Source organism: Marmota monax, unplaced genomic scaffold (assembly GCF_021218885.2).
Source record: "Marmota monax isolate L192 unplaced genomic scaffold, Marmota_monax_Labrador192_F-V1.1 WCK01_AAM20220418_F8-fsc00035, whole genome shotgun sequence".
NCBI lineage: Eukaryota > Metazoa > Chordata > Mammalia > Rodentia > Sciuridae > Marmota > Marmota monax.
In genome coordinates this window covers 3,752,945-3,773,503 of record NW_026691961.1, presented here as the reverse complement: position 1 = coordinate 3,773,503, position 20,559 = coordinate 3,752,945, and the positions used below count along the sequence as shown (strand labels likewise).

Sequence of the window (20,559 nt, the reverse complement as noted above, 5' to 3'; positions counted from 1 at the left end):
GGGTCGGGGCCCTGAGAGCATCGGGAGAACTGCAGCCCCCGGTGCCACACTGGCGGACCCTGCGCTTCTGACCGTGGCACGTCACGTACCTCTGAGCTAGAGGACACCGCCAGGCCCTCCCCTTTCTGGATTCGGGAACACGGGAGGAATTGATGCCCCGGACGGTCCCCTGGTGCCTGAAGCCCTCCGTGTGTACTGGCCGCCCAGCTCCGTGTCCTGGGTGGAGAGTGGACAGTGACTCCAGGCAAGGCCAAGGAGGACCTCGGTCAGCCCCTGTTGGCACCCGAGCTCTTCTCCAGGAGGGGGCGTCCCTGCACACCTTCCCCTCGACCTGCGACACGCGCAGACGCTGGGGTGCTTGCTGGTCCTCTGCCACCAATGTGCCCCGGTGCCGTGGGCGGGTGGATCCTCACCAGGGAGACTGACACTTTTTTTTTTTCCAAGTCAGCAAACCCCTCATTTAATGTGATCTGAAATAGCCGCGGAGTTCAGGGCTGGCCATCAATGCAGTTGTCGGTGTTCTTGTCAAGTCATTCACTGGATCAGACAGACATTGCTTAAGCGCTTGCTGTGTGCTGAGCCCAGTGATATAACAGGCACCAAGAAAGTACAGAGAGCCAAATAAGGAAGGCTGTTCACAGGGGGCCTCTGGTACAAGGGGTGGGAGGGAATGACCCAGCCGCTGCCAGGTCATGCTCAGCAGATAAGCAGCGGCAGTGACAATGACCGAGGGCCATTCTAGATCTGGGGGTCAGGGAGGGTGAGAGGCGACATTGGAAGTGAAGGGCCAGCTGTGCTGGGGGGTGAATGACCCCAGCTATAGGGAGGTGGAGGCGGAGGGCAGGCCAGGCTAGGGGGGCTCCGAAGCCCCGGGTTCCCCTCTGGCACACTACACGAACTGGCTGCCTGCAGTTTGGAAAACTCACCACCCAGCGGAAACCAGCCACACCCGTGGAGTGGCTTGATGTGAGTTTGGGGAATGGCCTGAAAGTGGGTATTCATTCATGCCTGTGTTTAGTGCCTGTTTGGGGGGATTGATTTCAAAGCACATTCCATGTACGGAGCACAGTGGGCCCCAAAGTTTCATGAGAGGACCGCAGGCCCTGGGATCCCCAGGCAGGGCTCACATCCCAGGTCTTCTGCTGACCAGCTGTGCAGGCTGGAGTAGGTGACTTACTCAGAGCCTCGGTCTCCTCGTCTGAAATGGGTCCATGGAACCTACCAAGCAGGATGCTAGGTCCTTCTGGGACCCAGCCCCCTGGGTCACCAGCGGCCTCAGGACTCTCTCTCCCGTTCCAGGTCGGCACTGACTGGGACGCCAAGGAGCGGCTGTTCCGCAACTTTGGGAGTCTCCTGGGGCCCATGGACGAGCCAGTGGGAATGCAGAAGTGGGGGAAGGGACCCAACGTGACTGTGACCGTCATCTGGGTGGATCCTGTCAATGTCATCGCAGCCACCTACGACATCCTGATCGAGTCCACCGCTGAGTTCACCCACTACAAGCCCCCTTTGAACTTGCCCCTGAGGCCCGGGGTCTGGACAGTGAAAATTCTCCACCACTGGGTGCCGGTTGCAGAGACCAAATTCCTTGTTGCGCCTCTGACCTTCTCAAACAGGCAGCCCATCAAACCAGGTGAGTGTTCCAGTGTCCCCATGGGGGAAAGAGTCCCTCGCAGGTCCCTCTCCTTGGCGGAGAGCATGCTCTGGCGTGGGGCACGGGACAGCCACTTACAGCCCTCCTCTCCTCTTTCCGTAGCTTCTACTTGTCTATCCTAGAGCACCGTGGAATTCCCTCCCTGGTACCTATTTATTAGGTCCCCTCCCCGTTGACTTCAGGAGGTCTGAGCGTGTTTATGATAAATGGAAAATGAGCCCAGGGAGATATTAGGTTTCAGCACCGTCTTATTTGCTGTTTAGAAAACAATAATTAACATAGGAATTCTATTCATCAAAAATATAATACCTTCAGTAAAAACAGAAACCACCCCCTGGTGGAAGATATTTGCTTTTAAAAAGTACTCATGTTCGGAATATATAAGGAAATCCATACATCAGAGGTGGGCAAGCACAAGACCCCAGGCCAAACACGATGTGTTTTTGTAAGTATACTTTTATAAGAATAACGCCACGGATAACTAATTGGAACAAACTAAAAAAAAAAAAGAACATAGCCACACCCATTCATTTGTACGGTGTGTGTTTCTGCTCTGGGCTACGGTGGCAGAGTCGAGAATTAAGCGCCCTGTTGATTAGCTGCACTCCTGGCACCCCTCAGGGTCCTCAGAGCCAGATGTGGAGGTGAAGGATGTGATCAGCATCCTCCTGTGTGCATTCTGATGGGACAGCCCAGAAATGTCCCCGAACCCTCCCACCCCAGGACAGCCGGGCCGTGCACTGTGACCCTGGTCTTTCCAGTGTTTTCTGCTGGAATTTCTGAGGAAGGCAGAACTCTTCCCCGCCGGGCCCAGGAAGACCTAGGGGTCGTCTTCCCCCACCGGGAGCAGACCCCTGGTGTCGGTAATCGTATGTGTTAACGATGTTCCCACGACAGGGAACACGAAGGTAGGAGCCATCCAATTTGTAAAATGATTCATCACGAGTAATTTGCTATTGATGCGTCCCCAGTAATCTCAAGAAATCTGATGAGGTGGAATTGAGGCAAATTTAATTATGGAGGCGAGAATCATGAGCTGGTACTATAACCGCGTTCCCCACATTAACCTCATTTTTCATAAGGGTTTCTTGCATCAACCACGATTTGCATTTCCAACATTTGCGCATTCGCTAGCTGCTCCTTTCGCTTGGAACGTGCTGCCCCTGGTCAGTTTGGACACCCCACCGCCTCCCAGTGTTAGAGAACTTGGTGGAAAGCACCAAAGACAGAAGGCTCTGTTCTCCTGGCAAATGGTGCTGGCACTGCCCGCCCTGTCTGCCAATCTGAGAAGTCAGCTAGGACCAGATTTATAAGCACGGCAGCTTCCAGCATATGCTCAGTGCGTCCTGGTCTCCTCTTTCCCCTCCGGCTCCCCAGGGCATTTAGAATGGAAGGAATGGCGTTCCTGTCTGTGTCGGCCAAGTTCGATGCATGTTCTGAATTCAGCTAGTACTCTCATTGCTTTTAGAAATGAGGCAGGCCTAGGGTCTTTCTGTTTCCTCCTTCCCCACTCAGGACCCACCGATTAGAAGAAAGTAGCATCCTGTCGCAGGCTCTCCTGGTTACCTGGGGACAGTGGGGACAGCTGATGGTAGGCAAAAAGGAAGCATTGTCTTCTGAGCACGGTGTTGTCTCATAAGGAGGTGTCTTCTGATCCTAGCCAGCGTGGCTGTACAAACCCGACTGGTGGAACAAAACTCGCCAGCCTCACTGGCCAACACTTTTTCAGAAAATGTGTTCTTGTCATTGGCTCCAAAACAGGCAACGAATGTGAACTTCTTCAAGATGGGAACACCCAGCTTGTGCATGGGAGGATCACAGACTAACAAAAAACCAACAGTAATAATCCTAGCGTGGAGTATGAGCCAGGCGCCACTTTGAGCACTCTCTCCTAGCCAGTCTAGTGAATCCTCACAAACAAGAGAGCTGAGGGAGACGTTAGTGCCCTCTTCATTCCATGGAGGAGGAAACGGAGGCCCCAGGAGTCCAAGTCAGAAGCCACACACCCAGTTTGTGGGATGTGGGGATTCAGACCAGATCATAGCATCTAGGCTCTTGCATGAAGCAGTTCACGGAGCAGTTGGCACACAGTAGGTGCTCAGCAAGGTGGAGTTATCACAAGGACATACCCCTCCACCCACCCTCTGGCTCAAACGTCCTGCTGCCCAGGGGAGCTCATACATCAGCGCCTTCCACTGAGCAACGCTGGTGTATCCAGGGTCGGTGGTGGGCACGCGGCAGCCCAGGATCTGAGGTCAACACACCCGGGTTCAACCCTGGCTCCGACACCTGTGACCTCCGTGCTGAGGGGGAGGAGCTCAGTTAGGTTGCACCCTTGCTGTTTCTCTACCTGGAAGTTCTTCCCCAGAATCTTGAGCTGCCCCCTTCCTGCACACTAATCGGCACTCTGCTCAGATGTCACCTCCCAAGGAGGTCTCTCCCACCGTCCCCCCATGTGGGTAGACACAGGGGGCTCAGCACAGTCTTCCCCTAAAGGGTGCAGGCAGGGAGTAAATATATGTCCAGCTTTTCAGGCCAAACAGCCTCTGTCCCAACTCACCTCTGCTAGGGTGGCACAAAAGCAGCCATAAATGATCCGTGAGCAAGTAGGCGTGGCTGTGTTCTAATAAAACTTTATTTATAAACACCCACGGTGGGCTGGATCCGGCCCTCGGGCTGTCTGCAGTCTACTCTGACCCAGTACCCTGTTATGGTCTTCGTGTGACATTTATCTCTGCCTGAAATGACCTCGTTTACCTAATTGTTCATTTTGTCGTTGCTGCCACCATGACATCACCTCTCTCTCTGGTTCATCCCGCCACCTAGAATGCAGCCGGTACCTGGAGAAAGAGGCATTTATTGTATCTCTCTCCGATCAGTCAATCAATCAATGCCTTGCAGATAAGAGATGTTTAGTAAGTGTTGAGTGAATGTTCTGCACAAAGTAGATGCTTAAAAACATCTGTTTTTAAGCACCTATCATCCCAGCGGCTCAGGAGGCTGAGGCAGGAGGATTGTGAGTTCAAAGCCAGCCTCAGCAACAGCGAGGCACTAAGCAACTCAGTGAGATCTGTCTATAAATAAAACACAAAATAGGGCTGGGGATGGGGCTCCGTGGTTAAGTGCCCTTGGGGTTCAATTCTGGTACCAAAAACAAAATAAAAAAAAAAAACCCACATGTGTTGAAGGAGTGAACGGCAGAGGGCACTTCCACCTGTCCAATGGGACTGTTCAAGCACTTCCCATGAGATTGTCACAGGAGTTACCCAGATGCTGCTCAGTGCCTCCCGTGCCAGGTGCCCCGAGGCAGGTGTCCAGTCGGTGGCTCCTGGACTCACGGTTCCCTTTGGCTTGCAGAGGAGGCGCTGAAGCTGCACAGCGGCCCCCCGCGCAGTGCCTACATGGAGCAGAGCTTCCAAAGCCTGAACCCCGTCCTCAGCCTGCCCGTCAGCCCCGCCCAGGTCCAGCAGGCTGCCCGCCACGCCGCCTCCACGGGCGCCGCGCTCGAGGGCTGGCTGGACTCGCTGGTGGGCGGGATGTGGACTGCCATGGACATCTGCGCCACGGGCCCCACCGCCTGCCCCGTCATGCAGACCTGCAGCCAGACAGCCTGGAGCTCCTTCAGCCCCGACCCCAAGTCAGAGCTGGGGGCCGTCAAACCCGATGGCCGGCTGAGGTAGCACTGGCCACGGGAGGGCCACCGCGTGATCTCCACGGGAAGGCAGCCGGAGGGCTGGTGCAGCGGGACCCCGGCCTCCCGCCCTGGGCGTGCCCCTGGTGCCAGGGGCTCTCCTGGCCATTGGACGGAGGAGGCGGAGGGTTTGGAGGTCGGAGCAGAGCCAACCTGCACCTGGTGGGCGAGCTGGCTTCTGGGGCCGGCACCAGGGTGGTCTCACCTCTGCTGGCGGGTCCCCAAGTTCCGCAGGTCCCTCTCCTCCCCGTCCTGTGACCTGCACTCATCCCGCACAAGTGATCTCACACTTTTATTTTGAGCAGCAGAACTGGGTTTACTTGGTAGGTGGAAGTTCAGGCGCAGAGGAGATCCAGGCTGTGCCCCTGGGGAGCCGAGGGGTGAGGCCCCCTCCCCAGGCTCAGCCCGCCAGGCCGGCCCTTTGCCCAGGACATCTCCCAAGGTCCCTCTTCCAAACCCAAGGGCTCTGCAAAACCCAGTTTGACAAGCACTGCCCAGAGGGAGGTCTGGCCTCCTGCTGCCCTCTGCTTAGCTTTCTGCTCCTTCATCTGGGAGTCCCCCGGCCAGCTCTAACGTGGCCAGTCACTGAGGTCACAGTCTCAGGCCTTTCCAAGGGAGATAGGCTCAGGAAGACCCTGAGCCTCCCACCAGCCCTTCTAGGCATGAGCTGTTCTCCCTGATGAATGGAGAAGCAGGAAAGCCTGTTGATGGGACCTGGCCAAGAAGTGTGACTGCCCCGTGGCCATGAGTCTAGGCCCCCCTCCACTGAGGCTGCCGCCCAGGGTAGTGGGGGTGGAATGAGGTTGGCGAGCAGGAGCCTCGAGTCCTAACCGTTGGTTTTCTGGGAGACGGAGACCGTGACCTCTTAGGCTCTTCAACCTGGGAATGGTGGGGACCGTGGCCAGGAAAGTCACGAGGCACTGCCCGGGCAGGTCTCCCGAGCTGCGCAGCAAAGCAATACCCACCCCTACCTGCCCCAGCCCTTCCATTCTGAGGTCAGGCGCCCAAACCCTTTGTGAATCGCACACTTGGTGCTGCAGGTGGGGGGACCAAAGGCACGGACCAGGCTCCTCGCAGGAACAAGCATCTCCGAGTCGCCGAGGAGCCCCATGTCCTCCCTCGTCCCCGCCGCCAACAGGCCCATCTGAGAAGGTCGAGTCTCGAAAGCGGGAAGGTTGTCCAAATGTTCAAAAATAGTGTTATTCGAATTGCTTGAGTGACCAGAAACTTGAAGGGTCTCCTTGCCATGTGCCCTCTAGAGGACACCCCCCCACACACAGCTCACTGGGGGCCCCCCAAGGCCCCTCTTCTTCCTCAAATTCCACCTCTCCTGAGTTACAGGGTGCCCTGGGAGCAGACACTCCTGTTCGTCCCACGGGGAGCTGGTCTGGGCACCTGCCTTGGCCTAGGCGAGCAGGTTCTGCGGTTCACCTGGGCGACCGACCTCCCGAGACAGGCCCCCACCCCCCCAGCGAGGCAGGAGGTCCTTCTGGCAATGGAGGACACGGAGAAGGGACACTAGATATTTATTATTTGTATGTTTCAGTCCGTGACTGGTCAGCAGTGCTGTGGTCACAGCCTGTTGACGTTTTCTTCCTGACGGAAGCTGCCTTTCTTTCACGAAAGGCCCCCTCCCTCCTGGCCACCCCCTAGTCTGTCTGTCTGTCTGTCCCTCTCTCAGTTTCTATCTTTCTGGGTCTGCCTACATCCTCCCTGTCCTCAGAGGAAAGCAGGGGCCTTGGACACCATGAGAGAGCTTCAGCCGGTGTCGTCCCCTGGCAGCGGGTGGGAGCCCTGGGGACTACCGGCGTCTGGCTTTCCCCTGTTAAGGTGTTAGGCTCATCGTCCCTGAGCAGCCCCTGTCCCCTGCCCTAAGCACAGAGTCATGACAGCTGCAGGACGGGCAGTGGGTGTGCTGGCTGCAGGGAGCTTGGGCCTGGTGGACTCCCAGGCCCATGTCACCATGACCTCGATGTGAACAGGCTCCTTCGCAGGGGCACGGGTGTGGTCAGCCCCAGGCAGGAGAGTCCAGAGAAAGACAGCTGTTGTCCAAGGTGGTTCTGGGAACCTGAGCCTCTTTCTCAGAAAGCCTGTAGGGTCCCTAGGTGGTTTCACCCAGTCCAAGGGGACCACAGGGCCAGCGACAGGGCCTCTTTCTGTCCCCAGCCTCTGCCTCAGGCCAGCGTGTTCCTGGAGCTGGGAGGCTCTCCTCCCCCTCCTCGCTGAGCTGCTAGGACTCTCTTCTGCAGTACTATTATTGGTGGCTTTAGGGACGCAGCCCTGGCAGGCCCCGGTACACAGAGCAAGTGACAGACTCCAGCACCCGGCCCCTCCTGACCCTCTGACATTTCCGGCTCTCTCCATCCTGGACACGTGGAGGCCTGTCAGCAACTGGCCCGCTCTGGGGACCGCCCTCCTCCCCAAGGCTTCCCTCCCCACTCGCTGCAACTGATTTGGGGGGCTGAGAAGTCACAGAGGGTGTTCTTTTGTCTCCACTGTTTGGGGATCATGAGAGGAATGTTGCAGCTGTCACATTTGATTAAAAAAAAAAAAATTCCAAACAAAGCCTAGTGCAGTTTGCAAAAAGGAGCTGTTTTCCCAGGGAGGAAAACAGTGTCGGTTCCTTTGTTGTTGTTGTTGTTGGGTTGTTAACCTGCCCGACAACGGTTTCTTTGTTAGAGGCCCCTGGCCAGGCAGCTTGGAGGCTGTCTGAAGATTTCAAGGGCTTGGAGCAGTGGTCTCTGGGGACCCTGTTACCCTCTCAGAGGTGAGAAGCTATGGGGTCAGCCACTGATGGGGACCCTGAAAACTCTGGAAGGTGAGACTTGGGTGTCAGAGACTTGGGTGCTCTCTGTGCGAGCAGCACCCACCAGAGCACTGGGGCAGGGAGAGTCCCGAGGCAGCCGGCTTCCCGAATCCCACCTCCCACAGGCCACGCATGGACCCGAAAGCCTCCAAGGAGGAGGTGAGCCACTCCTTGTTCCCTTTGGAAATCAGCCTTCCTTGTGGGATCAGGATCCCTGGCTTCATTCTCTTGGTCCATTTCAAAATTCAAAAGGAGCTTAGAGAAGATGAGCCACACCACACAGCACCCCCACCCCCAAGGGTCAGATTTCTGCCACCTTGGACACATGCTGGACTCGTGGTTCTCTAGTCTGCAATACAGGAGGGCACTGGTGAACCCTGACCTCTCCATCAAGAAGGTCCAGAGTAGATTGGAGCAGGAGCCACCAGATGTGGGGCATGAGAAGAGCCCCCTTGCACAACCAGCTTCACGGGGGGTCTGGGCCACCAGGTACCTGGCAGCATTTCGAGGCGGGGTGGGTATACTGGAAACTACCGTGAAGGGGTCCAGCTTTGAGCGTGCCAAGGTGGCTTTCCAGAGCACAGGCACACACTGCGGTAGGGTCCCAAATGCTTCCTGAGGTCCAGGACATGAACAGAGATGAGTGAGACCTCTGATGTGAGTCCCAGGCCGTGGTGAGGGCAGGGGTCTGTCATGCGTGTGGCCCATCCTGCTGTAAGAAAAGCTCCACGAGGTGGGATTTTCCGGTTTGGTCAGGGAAGCCAGAAATCCAGAATTTTCTGAGAAAATCTGATTTTTCAATGTCGGCTGTTTTGTTTTGTTTTGTTTTTTAAACCGAGTGTGAGTCAAAAAAATAATTCCATCCTTCCAACTGTGCACTAGCAGCCATCTCTGCTCTCTGGGAAGTGGCTCCGTGAGGTGAACACTTGCCCACTGGAAGAGGGGGAAAGAGCTAGCACTGGAGAAAGGCAGTCGCTGGGGCTGAATGCTGAAGGGCACGGGGACCTGTGGCTGCTGTGTCCCCTCCTAAACAGACCATGCCACAGAGGAGGGCTGGCAGTTCAGCAATCCTGCTCCCAAGACAGACTGTGCCGCAGGGAATAAGGATCACCATTTGGAGCTCTGGACTGCCGCCCCTAGTAGACACGCAGAGGTCCTCATCCCCCTGGGTCCACACCTTACAGGATTCCATCAGACCAGGCAGAAACGGCAGGGACCCAGGGGAAGAGGGTGCTGCGTGGAACAGCCAGTCTCTCTCCACATCCCAAGTCTTGGCCACCATCTTGCCACCTCTGGAAGCTCCTTCAGAAACCGCACTGAGCTGTGCTTGCTCACGGGGTGTCCCCTAGCTTCTGCCTCAGTTACCTTACTTTGCCCATGGGTCAACCACAGGCGCTACCTCATTGTGTCTGCTCAGAAGTTTACCTGGGGGTGGGGGGAAGGAAGGTGTCCAAACCTGCTGGAGCTGAATGTACAATCTATGCAAATTATTTCTCTCTCTCTCTCTCTCTCTCTCTCTCTCTCTCTTTCTCTCTCTCTCTCTCTCTTTCACTAACTTAGAAGTATTATTTTTTTTACCTTGCAAACAAGATACTGTATAGGACCCTCTTAGACCCGAGGAGGGCCTTCATGCACCACCTGTGAGGACCCCTCCCGTTGTCTCTGGTTCTGTTCTTGCCAAGTCCCCCGCAGGGAGAAAGGGGCCTCTTCTCTCCCCACTTGGCTGGGAATACTCCAACTGCCTCTGCCTAGGACACCACCAGGAAGCGGTCCTGCCCCTTGCCACCCACCCCAGATGCCATTTTGGTCCTTTCTGCATCCTCCTCTGACTTGTTCCTCCTGACCCCACATCCTTGCATCCAACCTCATCCCCCACCCCCAAAAGCCTTAGGTTTCTCCTTTTTGAAATGTGGCCTTAAAATTCTTTTTGGAAAGCTCACCATCCTCTCCCCAGAGTTTCTACCACCCTCACAGGAGTAGGCGCCTCGCCAAGCTCTCCGGGCGGCCTCCCTGGGCGAGGCTGTCCATTTGCAGTCTGCAGGTGCAACAGAAATTGCTCACGCCTGTCATCTTTAAGGGGAAAAATAAAATGTTCTCATGTTTTTCCTATGGGCACAATGAAGGCTCGGGTGCTGGTCTAAGCCTCAGCTGATTCCTGAAGCCCTCCCGGGTCCCACTGTTCCTGTAGGGGACTGGCTTGATGACCGACAGGGGGCTCCTTGCATTTCCCCAACCCAGGACTGGGTGACTTTACGGACTTCGTTCAAGGGTCCATCAGGAGAGTTTCTCAAGTGATCTCTTCATCCTTCCTGCCTGGAAAGTGGTAGTATTAATTAGTCCCAGCGGATGGGTCGCGTTCGCCAAGGGATCCTCCTCTCCCCACCTTCAGCCTCCATTCCCGACTCCCTCCGTCACGAGCTCTGACGGAGGCCAAAGACAATCCCAGGGTTTTCATAGGAAATTCACTGGAATTGAGTTCCATTGTCTTTGTACTCTTTCTTGTCTCTTTTTCTTTTTTAAAATATTCAGTTGTCAATAGCATTGATTTGGGTATTTGTTTTAGAGGCCTCGCGATAAGTTATTACTGTCTCCCTCATTGTTTTCAAAGACATGTGTGGTGATATAGTTTTTAAAAATAACTATTTTGTTACAGATCATAATATGCATAAAACTGTACAGAAAAAATATTTTGTAATGTATTGATTTAAAAAAAAATAAAGAGAGAGAATCTGTAAATAAAGTTTTAAAAAAGAGAATCCACTTGGCACAGGCTGAAAGATGTAGATATTTTGCTATTTATTTAAAGGAGTATTTTAAGAGAGATTGAACTATCTGAAATTTGACCAATAATCAAAGTTCTAACCATCCGAATGCTTTTCCTCAAGGTAGAATGTGATTCTCAGAACCAATTGCATTACCTGCTCATTTTTTTGCACCTTTTCTGTCATTTTGTTTAGCAGAAAAACAACAAAATTGTGCCTTAGCTATATTTTTCCTTTTGTCTAGGGGAGTTTGTTTCTGTCTGACAAAGCAAAATCTTTTGCAGAAAAGAGTGGATGTATTAAATACTGTATCATACCAAAAACACTGCAGGTGTATATAGACGCTTTCTGTCATACTGTGTTTTCAGATGCAGAATTTTAAAATAAAAAAAAAAAATGCTGTCTTTATTGAACAAAGTGGTGTGTCTTTGGAACCGTAGCGTGCATCCTCCGGCAATCTCAATATTCTCTTCTGTCATCTGCACCATGACAACTAGGATGACTATATAATGTACTCTACCAGCTGGGGCACCAGTCAGAGTAGACATCAACTGAATGCATGCCAGGCATCAATGGGCTTTTCCTGGGAACACCCAGCCATATGGGTGCACCTCATCATAAAGTATGCTGGGCCATTGTAAGACCCAAGGATGCCCCTGGATAGGTCAAAAGTTATGATTTTAAACCCTTATTATAGCTAAGTGTTGAGCCAGTTGGGTATGAAGAAACTGGGCTTGGTTAGAAGACTGCGAGGAGGCCCTGCCTTCTAACCAAGCACAGTTTCTTCAAGCCCAAAGGGCTCGCCACTTTGAGCAAACAAGGTTCTCTTTCCTCTTTGCCACACAGTTGGACTACATTTCCCAGAATGCCTTGCACTTAGACGCAGCCATGTGACTGGCTTCCCCCTGGGAAGGTTGGTGTGATGGATGCAAAGTCCCTTCCACTAGAGCTTCTTCTCTCAATCATTTCCCGTTTTCCAGCTGAAATGTTTTGAAGCCTCTTGAGTTGGTGGATTCCTTTACTAGGCCTGTTCTGCTGCCCTCTTGGGAAACATCATTGCAACATAAAGGGGTGGGCAGAGCCACATATAGGAGGAGCTTGGGTCCCTGCATGGCCACAGAAGAGGCCACCTGACCAGAGTCACCCCATTGACAGGGACATGAAAAGAAATCAACATTTATTTTGTTTTGCCACTAAGAATTCATCTGTTACAGCCGCTAACCTCACCTTAACAGATCCATCCAGAGGTAGAAATGCTGATATTCCTCTAGAAGAATCCATTTTAGCCCCATTCCATTAGGCGAAAGTATGAGAACCAGGTGGGTCAACCGATCTTCCGGAAGCCACTCAGCATGCTCAAGTCTAGAATCAAGATTTCCAGTTCCCCAAGGAGTCCTTGACACGTCATTGAGAGGGCCAGTTCCTCCAAGCTTGAGTTGCTTGGGATAATGTCTCTTCTTGGCTTCTGAAGGTCATGGCCAAAGATTGGGCGTGCCCAGCTGGCTGAGTTGTGAAGATGCCCCTAACTCACCATTCCAAGTCCTTGTAGGCAAAGAACATACTGACAGACAGATAAGATTTTAGTGGCCAGAGCAAGGGAGGGTAGCAGTCTTCTCCCTGACATGGGAGCCAGCTTCAGCCTCCCGGAGCTCTGCTCAAGCAAGAGGGTCAGGGGCTTCGTGTTTGAGATTAATGGACCCAAAGCTCAGTTTCCAAACCTCTTTCCAGTCTGACCTTAGACCCAACTTCTTCTCCCAAAGGTGAGTCCTTAAAAAAAAAATAGTTTAGTTTCAAGGGAAGAATAAACTTCTAAAATCTCTATAAGAATCTCAGCTTTCTTATTCCTGTACTTAGCATGTCCCCAATTCCATGGGACTGGCACTCCATGACTAGTGAATGAATAAGCAAATGAGGTCATATTTCTGAATTAATAATAGGGGCATGGGGTCATTTGTCCAAGATGCCATCTATATCCATCATTTGATGGATCACATTGTCAAAACTTGTGTTACTGGAAAGTGAACCTTGATTTTTTTTTTTTTTACCTCCAATAATGAGGTTTCCAAACCTATTTCATTGAAGGCTCAGTTGGGATTTCTTTCCTACTTACTGACTTGACCTAAGTTTCCTTCAAGTTTGGACACGTAATGCATAGACCCATTTCCACCAATGGTCTAAGTTCATTAAAGTAATGGCTGCAAGTTTTTTTTTTTTCTTTCTTTAAAAGGGAACACTTTTTCAAACCAAATTGTTCGTTAAAACCCCTATATTAACAAAGAGACTTACAAATTGGGGGTGGGGAAGGATGCCCCAGTTACAGCAGGAGCCCAAAATTCCGTCTTAGCAGTTCGCCCCTCCCACCTCACGGGCCAACCTCCTTGGTGTCCCGAGAGGGACATGTTTTGAAGCCCATACCTCTGGTGGAAGCAGTAGGCTTTTCGTAGGGTCACTCTGAGGCTTTGCTGCTGAAAATTGAGTTCTAATCCAGGTGAGAGTGAGACCAAACCAAAAGAATAAATCGCTCCTCCCCTGGTCTTGGAAAGTCAGAAGGGCGGAAACTTAAATCTAGAATCCCAAAGGAGAGATGGCTGACCCGAGGTCAAGTTCGGGGGCCTCTGGACCCCATGCCTTCACATGTCATGCATCTGTCCAAGTGTTCTTTCTGGAAACTTCCTGCAGCTCCAGTCCAGATGGGAGGTACAGAGAACCAAGTCCTGGGCTCTCCTGAGCCCTGATCTTGCAGGGACTTGCTGTGTGACCGACCATAGCAATTCTCTTTCTCAGACAGGTCTCATTCCCATCATCCGATAAATAAAAGAGAAAGGGGGCCCTCAAGGACCACTGGGGTCCCTCCAAGTTTAGATATGTAGCTGCACCATCCAATTCCCATAGAGCACTAACAGAGGGCTTGTAAGAAAATGGCCCTGAGATCCTGTTTGTGCTGACTGTTGTGGGCATTAGAGTTCTTGCGCTTGCAAGTCCCAGTAACCAACTCACAGAAGCTTAATCAGAAGGTGAATGTATTGAACCAGGGAATGTGGAAGACGGCAGAGGTTAAAAGGCAAAGAACAAGAACCAAGGCCGACTTAGGGGAGACACAGAACTGGAGCTAAAGCCTCAATACTCACTCAGTCCCCCTTTCTCCACTTTTTCTGGCCCCAGTTGGAGTCTAGTTGGCCCCCAGTTGGGGAGCCGACTCCGCCAGGTAGAGACATAAGGCTCCACAAGCCCATTCTTCTTGGCCTTCAAACTCCATTCTTCAAAAACATCAGCGCCCTTCCGGTTCCTTGCCAAAAGAGAGGCTCCAACTCTGGACCTTGGAGGTCAAGCAAACAAGGCGCTCTGATTGGCTGAGCCTGGATCCTACGTCCCGCCCCTGTGGCCAGGGGATTGGGTAGAAACCTGTGATTGGCAGGCCCATCCCAATCATAGGATCTCAGTAGAAAAGAGGATGGTGTTGAACGAACCACAAGAACCACAGATGTCGGTCCATGGCTGCGGCCAACTCCAGGCCCAGGTGGCTCCCCGGCTTGCCAGTCCGATTCGTTTCTGCTTCTCAAGTGCCCCCATTGTCCCCTCCCAGCTCTTCTCCCTGAGGAGAAGGGCTCTGGAGCTCTTTAAGCAAATCAGTTAAGTCAAGGTCACGTGGGTGGTGCACAGGACTTGTCTTAATTAGCGGCGGCGGAGTGCTCCTGCTGATGGATTTCTCCTTTCATCCTCGGAACCTGGGCGCGGGACTCATGAAGAAGGCCCACGGACCTGGCCTTTGCTAATTACAGGGGCTGATTCTAATTTGCAGAGAAGGCAGGACCTGCAGACCTGCCTCAGAGAGCCACACTCTCTCCTTGGGTCTGGCATGGTCTGGGTCCCAGCCTCGCTACTGGGCCTCCCGCTGCCTGTCCCCCTCAACAGGACCCAGATGGCTCACAGTAGCAACCCCAGCCGCAGTGCTATGGCCGTGGCCTGCTGCGTGGGTGTGGTAAATTTCTGGAAGTGGAGTGGTGGGGAAGCGTGGTTCGCCCTTCCTTCTCCCCCTAGAGGGGGCGGTTTCTGTATCCTTCACATCGCAGGTAGAAAGCCCTGGAAGGGATGGGCCGTCAGGCTTCAGAGCAGACTGGGGGACACTCAGGAGAAACACAAGGAATGCTTTTCAAATCATCCTACCAAGCCCAATCCACTTATTGGTTTTCCAGGGTCTCTCACCAAAGTTGAGACCCGCTCCTCCTCCAGTTTGGGAATCAACTCAACGCTGGTTTCATCATAGATTAGCTAAATCAGGTTTGATTCAAGTTTCCTGACCTCCCCGTGCCTCAGTTTCCCTGTCTGTACATTGGAGGGAATAATTGCTTACAAAACTGCTGGGAGACTATTTTAAGAGACAGTACATGCAACATACATGTCCCTGTGTCTGCATACAGGAGGAGCTCAGTAAATGTCAGTTCCCTTTGGCTTCCATTTATTAGGGTGAAAAGGTCTCTAAGAGGGGCTCTTGTGCCAGGTAGGACAGCCACCACATGAAACACCCCTCCCCCAGCCCCATCATTCCAATGCAGCATGATCCTGCTGCCAAGTGACGTCTGTGTGCTTTGGCCCCATTCCCTGGATAAGGCTTTTGATTTTTCCTAACACCTCTAGGGGCTTCTCGCCACCATGAAAGTTCCCTCCGCATCTCCAGCCTCGGTCTCATCCAATCATTTAACTGGGGATGAATCCCAGGCAGGTAGGTTGCTAGTGTCCAAAGATGAACTTGAACGAACTCCCAGAGTGCAGCTTGCTCAGAACTAAGAACATGGGCCTTCTAGGGCTGGGTCCAGGGAAGTACAGTCCTTCCTGCCAGCGTTCATTTTCCAACCTTGAGTATTCACGGCTTGCATCAGTGGACGGTGACATTGACTTTGTCATTAAGAGGCTTAGGATTTATTCGTCTAATATAGGCATGGGCCTGGACTTAGCTTCAAAGACTGGAAACAGGGACAGAGGAGCATCCAGGGACATTAGGGACGTAGAAATCTAACTGGACTCTAACTCAAAGTCGGACCTTGATCCAGAAGCCTGGATTGGCTGAGCCTGGATCCTATTTGTCCCGCCCCTGTGGCCAGGGGATTGGGTAGAAATCTCCCTCTCCTCCTCTGTGGTGGGCCATAACCATAGCCCCCCGCGGAGGCCCACAGGTAAGACTGAAGAGCAGAGTACTAGCCAGCTCAGGGCTGAGCGCCCACCCTTCTATTTATTAGTTGTGTGGATTTAAGACAAGTCACTTCTTAAAAAGTGGGGGATGGAGTAGGATCTTTTCTGCCTAACCTCTCAGTGAAAGGTTCAAGTGAGATTAAACCAGTTGCCCTCACAATAGATCCATCTGGGGAGTTTTCAAAAGTTCTAGTGCCCAGCTACACCCTCAACCAATTAAGTCAGAACCTCTGGAGATGAGACCCAGGCACCAAGAGTTTTTAAAGCTTTCAAGATATTCCAATGTGCTATCAAGACTGAGAGCTTGAGAAGCCACTCCTTGAATAGCCCTATTTTGTATTTTATTTAGAGACAGGGTCTCACTGAGTTCCTTAGCACCTCGAGGTTGCTGAAGCTGGCTTTGAACTTGCAATTCTCCTGCCTCAGCCTCCTGATCAGCTGGGATTACCCATGTGCACCACCGCACCCAGTCTTGGCCCCTTTTTGTAAGGTCAGGGGTGCCTGGATGGAGATCACGTTTCTCATATGTCCCCCAGGCCAACAGTGAGATCCACAGTATTCACAGAAAATGCCTCAGGGTTCTGGGTTCACTTGATTTTCTCTAAAATGTAAGCCTTAGACTCGATCATATCCCAAGAACTGGGAGGAATAGCACAAATGTGTCCCTTAGCCTGGTCCCTGATGCCAGTAGAAGTTGTGCGTCAACCATCCCAGGCAGACGGGGCTGCATGAGTTCTCTGGGGTTGGGGTGGGGACTCCTTCACCTGCTGCCTCTCAGCCCACCTTCCTTTCAGATCCCCAAAGGCAGTTTTCCCAAGTCCCCACTGGCCCTTGCTTGTGCTATCCAATATCTGTGCACACATGTGCCATCAAGAAGCCCCTCCCGAAGCTTCCCTATATTATGTAGACCCCACCTGACTGCCATTAACTGACTTCTCCTTACTCAGTCTGGGCTGGTCCAAAGAAAGCAGGCTCAGCCCACCACAGATGCACCAAGACCACTTGATGGGCTTGTCTGGGAATGGGGTCATGTCTTCCAGACCTTCTATTTCAATTGTGGCCCATGGAGCAAGCATCAGCCTGGGAGCCCTTAGGAAAGTAGCATCCTGGGCTCCCTCCGGACCCCAGGAATCAGGCTGGTCCTCTGTGCATGACACAGGAGTGATTTACATGCATGCACATTTGAAGTCGGAGAAGCACTGATTTGTACTCTGTAGGTGCCTACAGCGGGTCATTGATTCATCGTAACTGAGACTCGGTGACGAACTGGGACAGAATTCAAAAGCAGACTTGAGAAGGAAGTAAGTCTTTATCCTTGAGGACCTCACGGTGTGGGATATAGCCTAGGAAACACAGGGTGGGTGCAGGATACCACGGGAGACTGGGCAAGGGGGCACTATGGCAATATTCCACTGTGTCCACAAATTCTTTGAAATACCTCCTTTAAAGATATAGAACTTAATTCCCCACCCCAACCCTTATTAAATGTGAGCTGGACTCATTGGATTGATCCTAACAAATAAAATATGCTGGAATTGACTGTGTGTGACTTCAGAGACTAGGACACAGACGGTATTACAGCTTCCTCCCTGCTTTCTCTTGGATCACCAACTCTAGGGGAAGTCAGCTGCCATGTTGTGAGGACACTCAAGCTGCCTTGTGGTGGCGCCCATGAGGAGAGGAGCTGGGCCTCCTGCCATAGCCGCATGAGTGCACCGTCTAGAAAGTGGACCCTTGAGCCCCAGTCAACAGTGCAAATATGACCCCCAAGATTCCCTGGTCTTCATGTTTATGGCAAAACAATTCACAGTAGCCTAACTATGGAACCAGCCTAGGTGTCCCTCAGTGAGTGAATGGATAGAGAAACTGGGGTATTTAGGCACATTGGAGCTTTAGTGAGCCTTAAAGAAGAGTGAAATTGTGTCATTCGATGGAAAATGGACGGAACTTGAGAGCATCATGTTTAGCAAAACAAGCCAAACTCAGAAAGTCGAGGGTCCTATTTTCCTCTCCTACGTGGAAACTAGTTAGGAAAAAAAAGAAAGGAAAAGAAAGGGATGGGGGTATCTCATGAAAACTGAAGGGACACCAGTGGCAGCTGTCAAAAAGAACAAGGTGCTGTCATTCACAGCCCGGGTGGAGCTCTAAGAACATTATGTGAAGGGGAAAAGTGAGGCACAGAAAGCCAAGTACAACACAATCCTACTCATACGCAGAATCTCCAAAAGTCGACCTCAAAGAAGCGGAGAGTAGAATGGTGGGTACCACAGGCTGGGGAGGGTAGCGAGAGGATGGAGAAGGTAGACCAACCGGTACTAAGTTGCAGTTCAACAGGAACAAGAAATGCTGGTGCGCTACCATTCACTAGGGTGACTACAGGTGACAGTGACATGTAGTGCATTTCCAAAAGCCACAAGGAAGGGTTATGAAAGTCTTTACCATAAAGGAATGGTAAATGCTCGAAGAGAGGAAATCTGTTTAACCCAATTTAAACAGTATGCAACGTATACATGCGCTGAACATTAGGTGGTACCCCATTCATGTGGACAAATTTATGTTTGTATATATTATTTAAAAGAATTAAAATGAGCACCATTTCTCACACTTGATGGGGAACGTACACATTTTGGATGAAAACGCGGCCTGACGTTACATCCTACCTGTATTTGACCATCATTTGCCGGTCGCAGCTGGGATGCGAGCTCCATCAAGACAATAGGCAGCTTGTTTTATCTCCGCTGAGTCTCTGGAGCTCAACAGAGAGCCAGACGCAGTAGAAGGTGTTTGTTAGGGTTTGCATGTGAGGTGTCCCCCCAGATCTCCTGCCAGTTGCGGGGCTATTCGAGGTGAAATGATTGGATAGTGACAGCTGGAACCTGATCAGCCCATCCTAGTTTGAATGGACTGACTGGGCCATAACTGTAGTTAGGTGGGGTGTGGCTGGGGGAGGTGGGCCTCTGGGGGCTGCCCTGGAAGCGTGCACGTCCCTGATGTCCCTGACGCCCCACTCCCTTGTTCTCTGCTTCCTGATGCCACCATGAGCTGAGCAGCTGTCCTCTGCTGGGTCCTTCCTCCATGATGTTCTGGCTCACCGTGGGTGTGGGTCCAGAGCAATGGAGTCGGCCATCTGTGGACTGAGACCTCTGAAGCCATGAACCCCAAATAAACTTTTTCCCCTAAATGTTCTTACGGGGTATTGTGGCCAAGCGACACTAAAGCTAACTAAAACAGTGTTGAGAACACACTAGAGGAAGGAATGAAGGAATCAACATTTCGACCAAGCCGTCCAAGGCAAGTCCTCTGTTGCCCTAGAAGAGTGTCCCTCCTCCATTCAGAGGTCTGGCTGGGCAGTGACACTGTCTTCCAGAAGAGCCTTTGGAAAGGCGATCCCATACGTGTCTGTGGCAGTGGCTTCCAGGCAGAAACCTAATTCCCGGAGGCTTTAGAAGCCAACCGTCGCACTGTGGGCTCCTCTTCCTTCCATGGGACACCGTCCCGTGGACACTAGCTGAGTCCGCGCCAATTAGCACCCGTTAATCCAGTCTTCGTGAAGTTGGCCAAGCGGACACAGCCGTTCACAGAGCAGGACAGATTACTGGAAATCAAGCAGAATGCCTGCTCTGCGTCTCAGCCCGCGGAGGTGCAAAGGGCTCTTCTGGTGGGAGTGGGAAGTGGGTGGTAGTTGAAGGTCACCCTGGGTGCAGCCGGCCACACGGTCATCACCGGGGTCAGAGGGGAGGTCGTGAGCAACAGGGCTTCTCAGAGAGGGGTGAAGGCAGGAGCCAGGGATGACTCAGCAGCCTCCCGGCTGGCCTCCTGGGGCCGAGCCCATGCCACACCCTCCCCGCCAGCCCTGAGGTAGCAGGAAGGGACTCTCCGTCCAGCGGGAGAGGGCGGAGGGCAGAAAGGTGGGCTCACCCGAGGAGCCCAGGGCTGCAGAGGGGTCCAGGTGGGAGCTGGGAAGTCAGCCCTGACTCTGGACACTGACCTCGCCTCTGTCCTCTGACCTTAGGTTGAGTAATGACCTCGAGCCTGGCCTTCCTCACCTGCAGGTTAACTCCTTGGTGTGAAGCAAGAGACTGCACCTGAAGCCTTTCTTACAGAGCCTGAGTGTGTGCCTGTGAGTGTGTGTGAGTGTACGAGTGCATGTCTGAGTGAGAGCACGCATGTGTGTACATGAGTGTGTGTATGTACATGTGAGTATGTATGGGTGTGTACGTGAGTGTGCATGTGTGTGAGTGTGTATGGATATTTGTATGTGTGTGAGAGTGGGTAAAGTATATGTATGTGTGTGTGAGTGGTTATGTGTGTCAGTTTATATATGTGTCAGCATGTGGGAGTGTGAGAATGCATATGTGGATGTGAGTGTGTGGGAATGGGTATGTGAGAGTGTGTAACAGTGTATGTGCATGACTGTGTAGTGTGGATGTGTATACATGTATGTGAATGTGTATAAGCA

General features: G+C 52.4%; 1 protein-coding gene across 1 annotated transcript in view; it reads left to right on the top strand.

Moving 5' to 3' along the window:
* Xylt1 (xylosyltransferase 1) overlaps positions 1 to 11,330 on the top strand; it is a 242,923-nt gene extending 231,593 nt beyond the window's left edge. The window contains exons 11-12 of the mRNA XM_046436805.1: positions 1,300 to 1,633; positions 5,012 to 11,330. Of these exons, the coding sequence (XP_046292761.1) occupies positions 1,300 to 1,633; positions 5,012 to 5,334 (657 nt within the window). The 3' untranslated portion in view covers positions 5,335 to 11,330. The remainder of the gene's footprint in view (positions 1 to 1,299; positions 1,634 to 5,011) is intronic.
* The last annotated feature ends 9,229 nt before the right edge of the window (positions 11,331 to 20,559 follow it).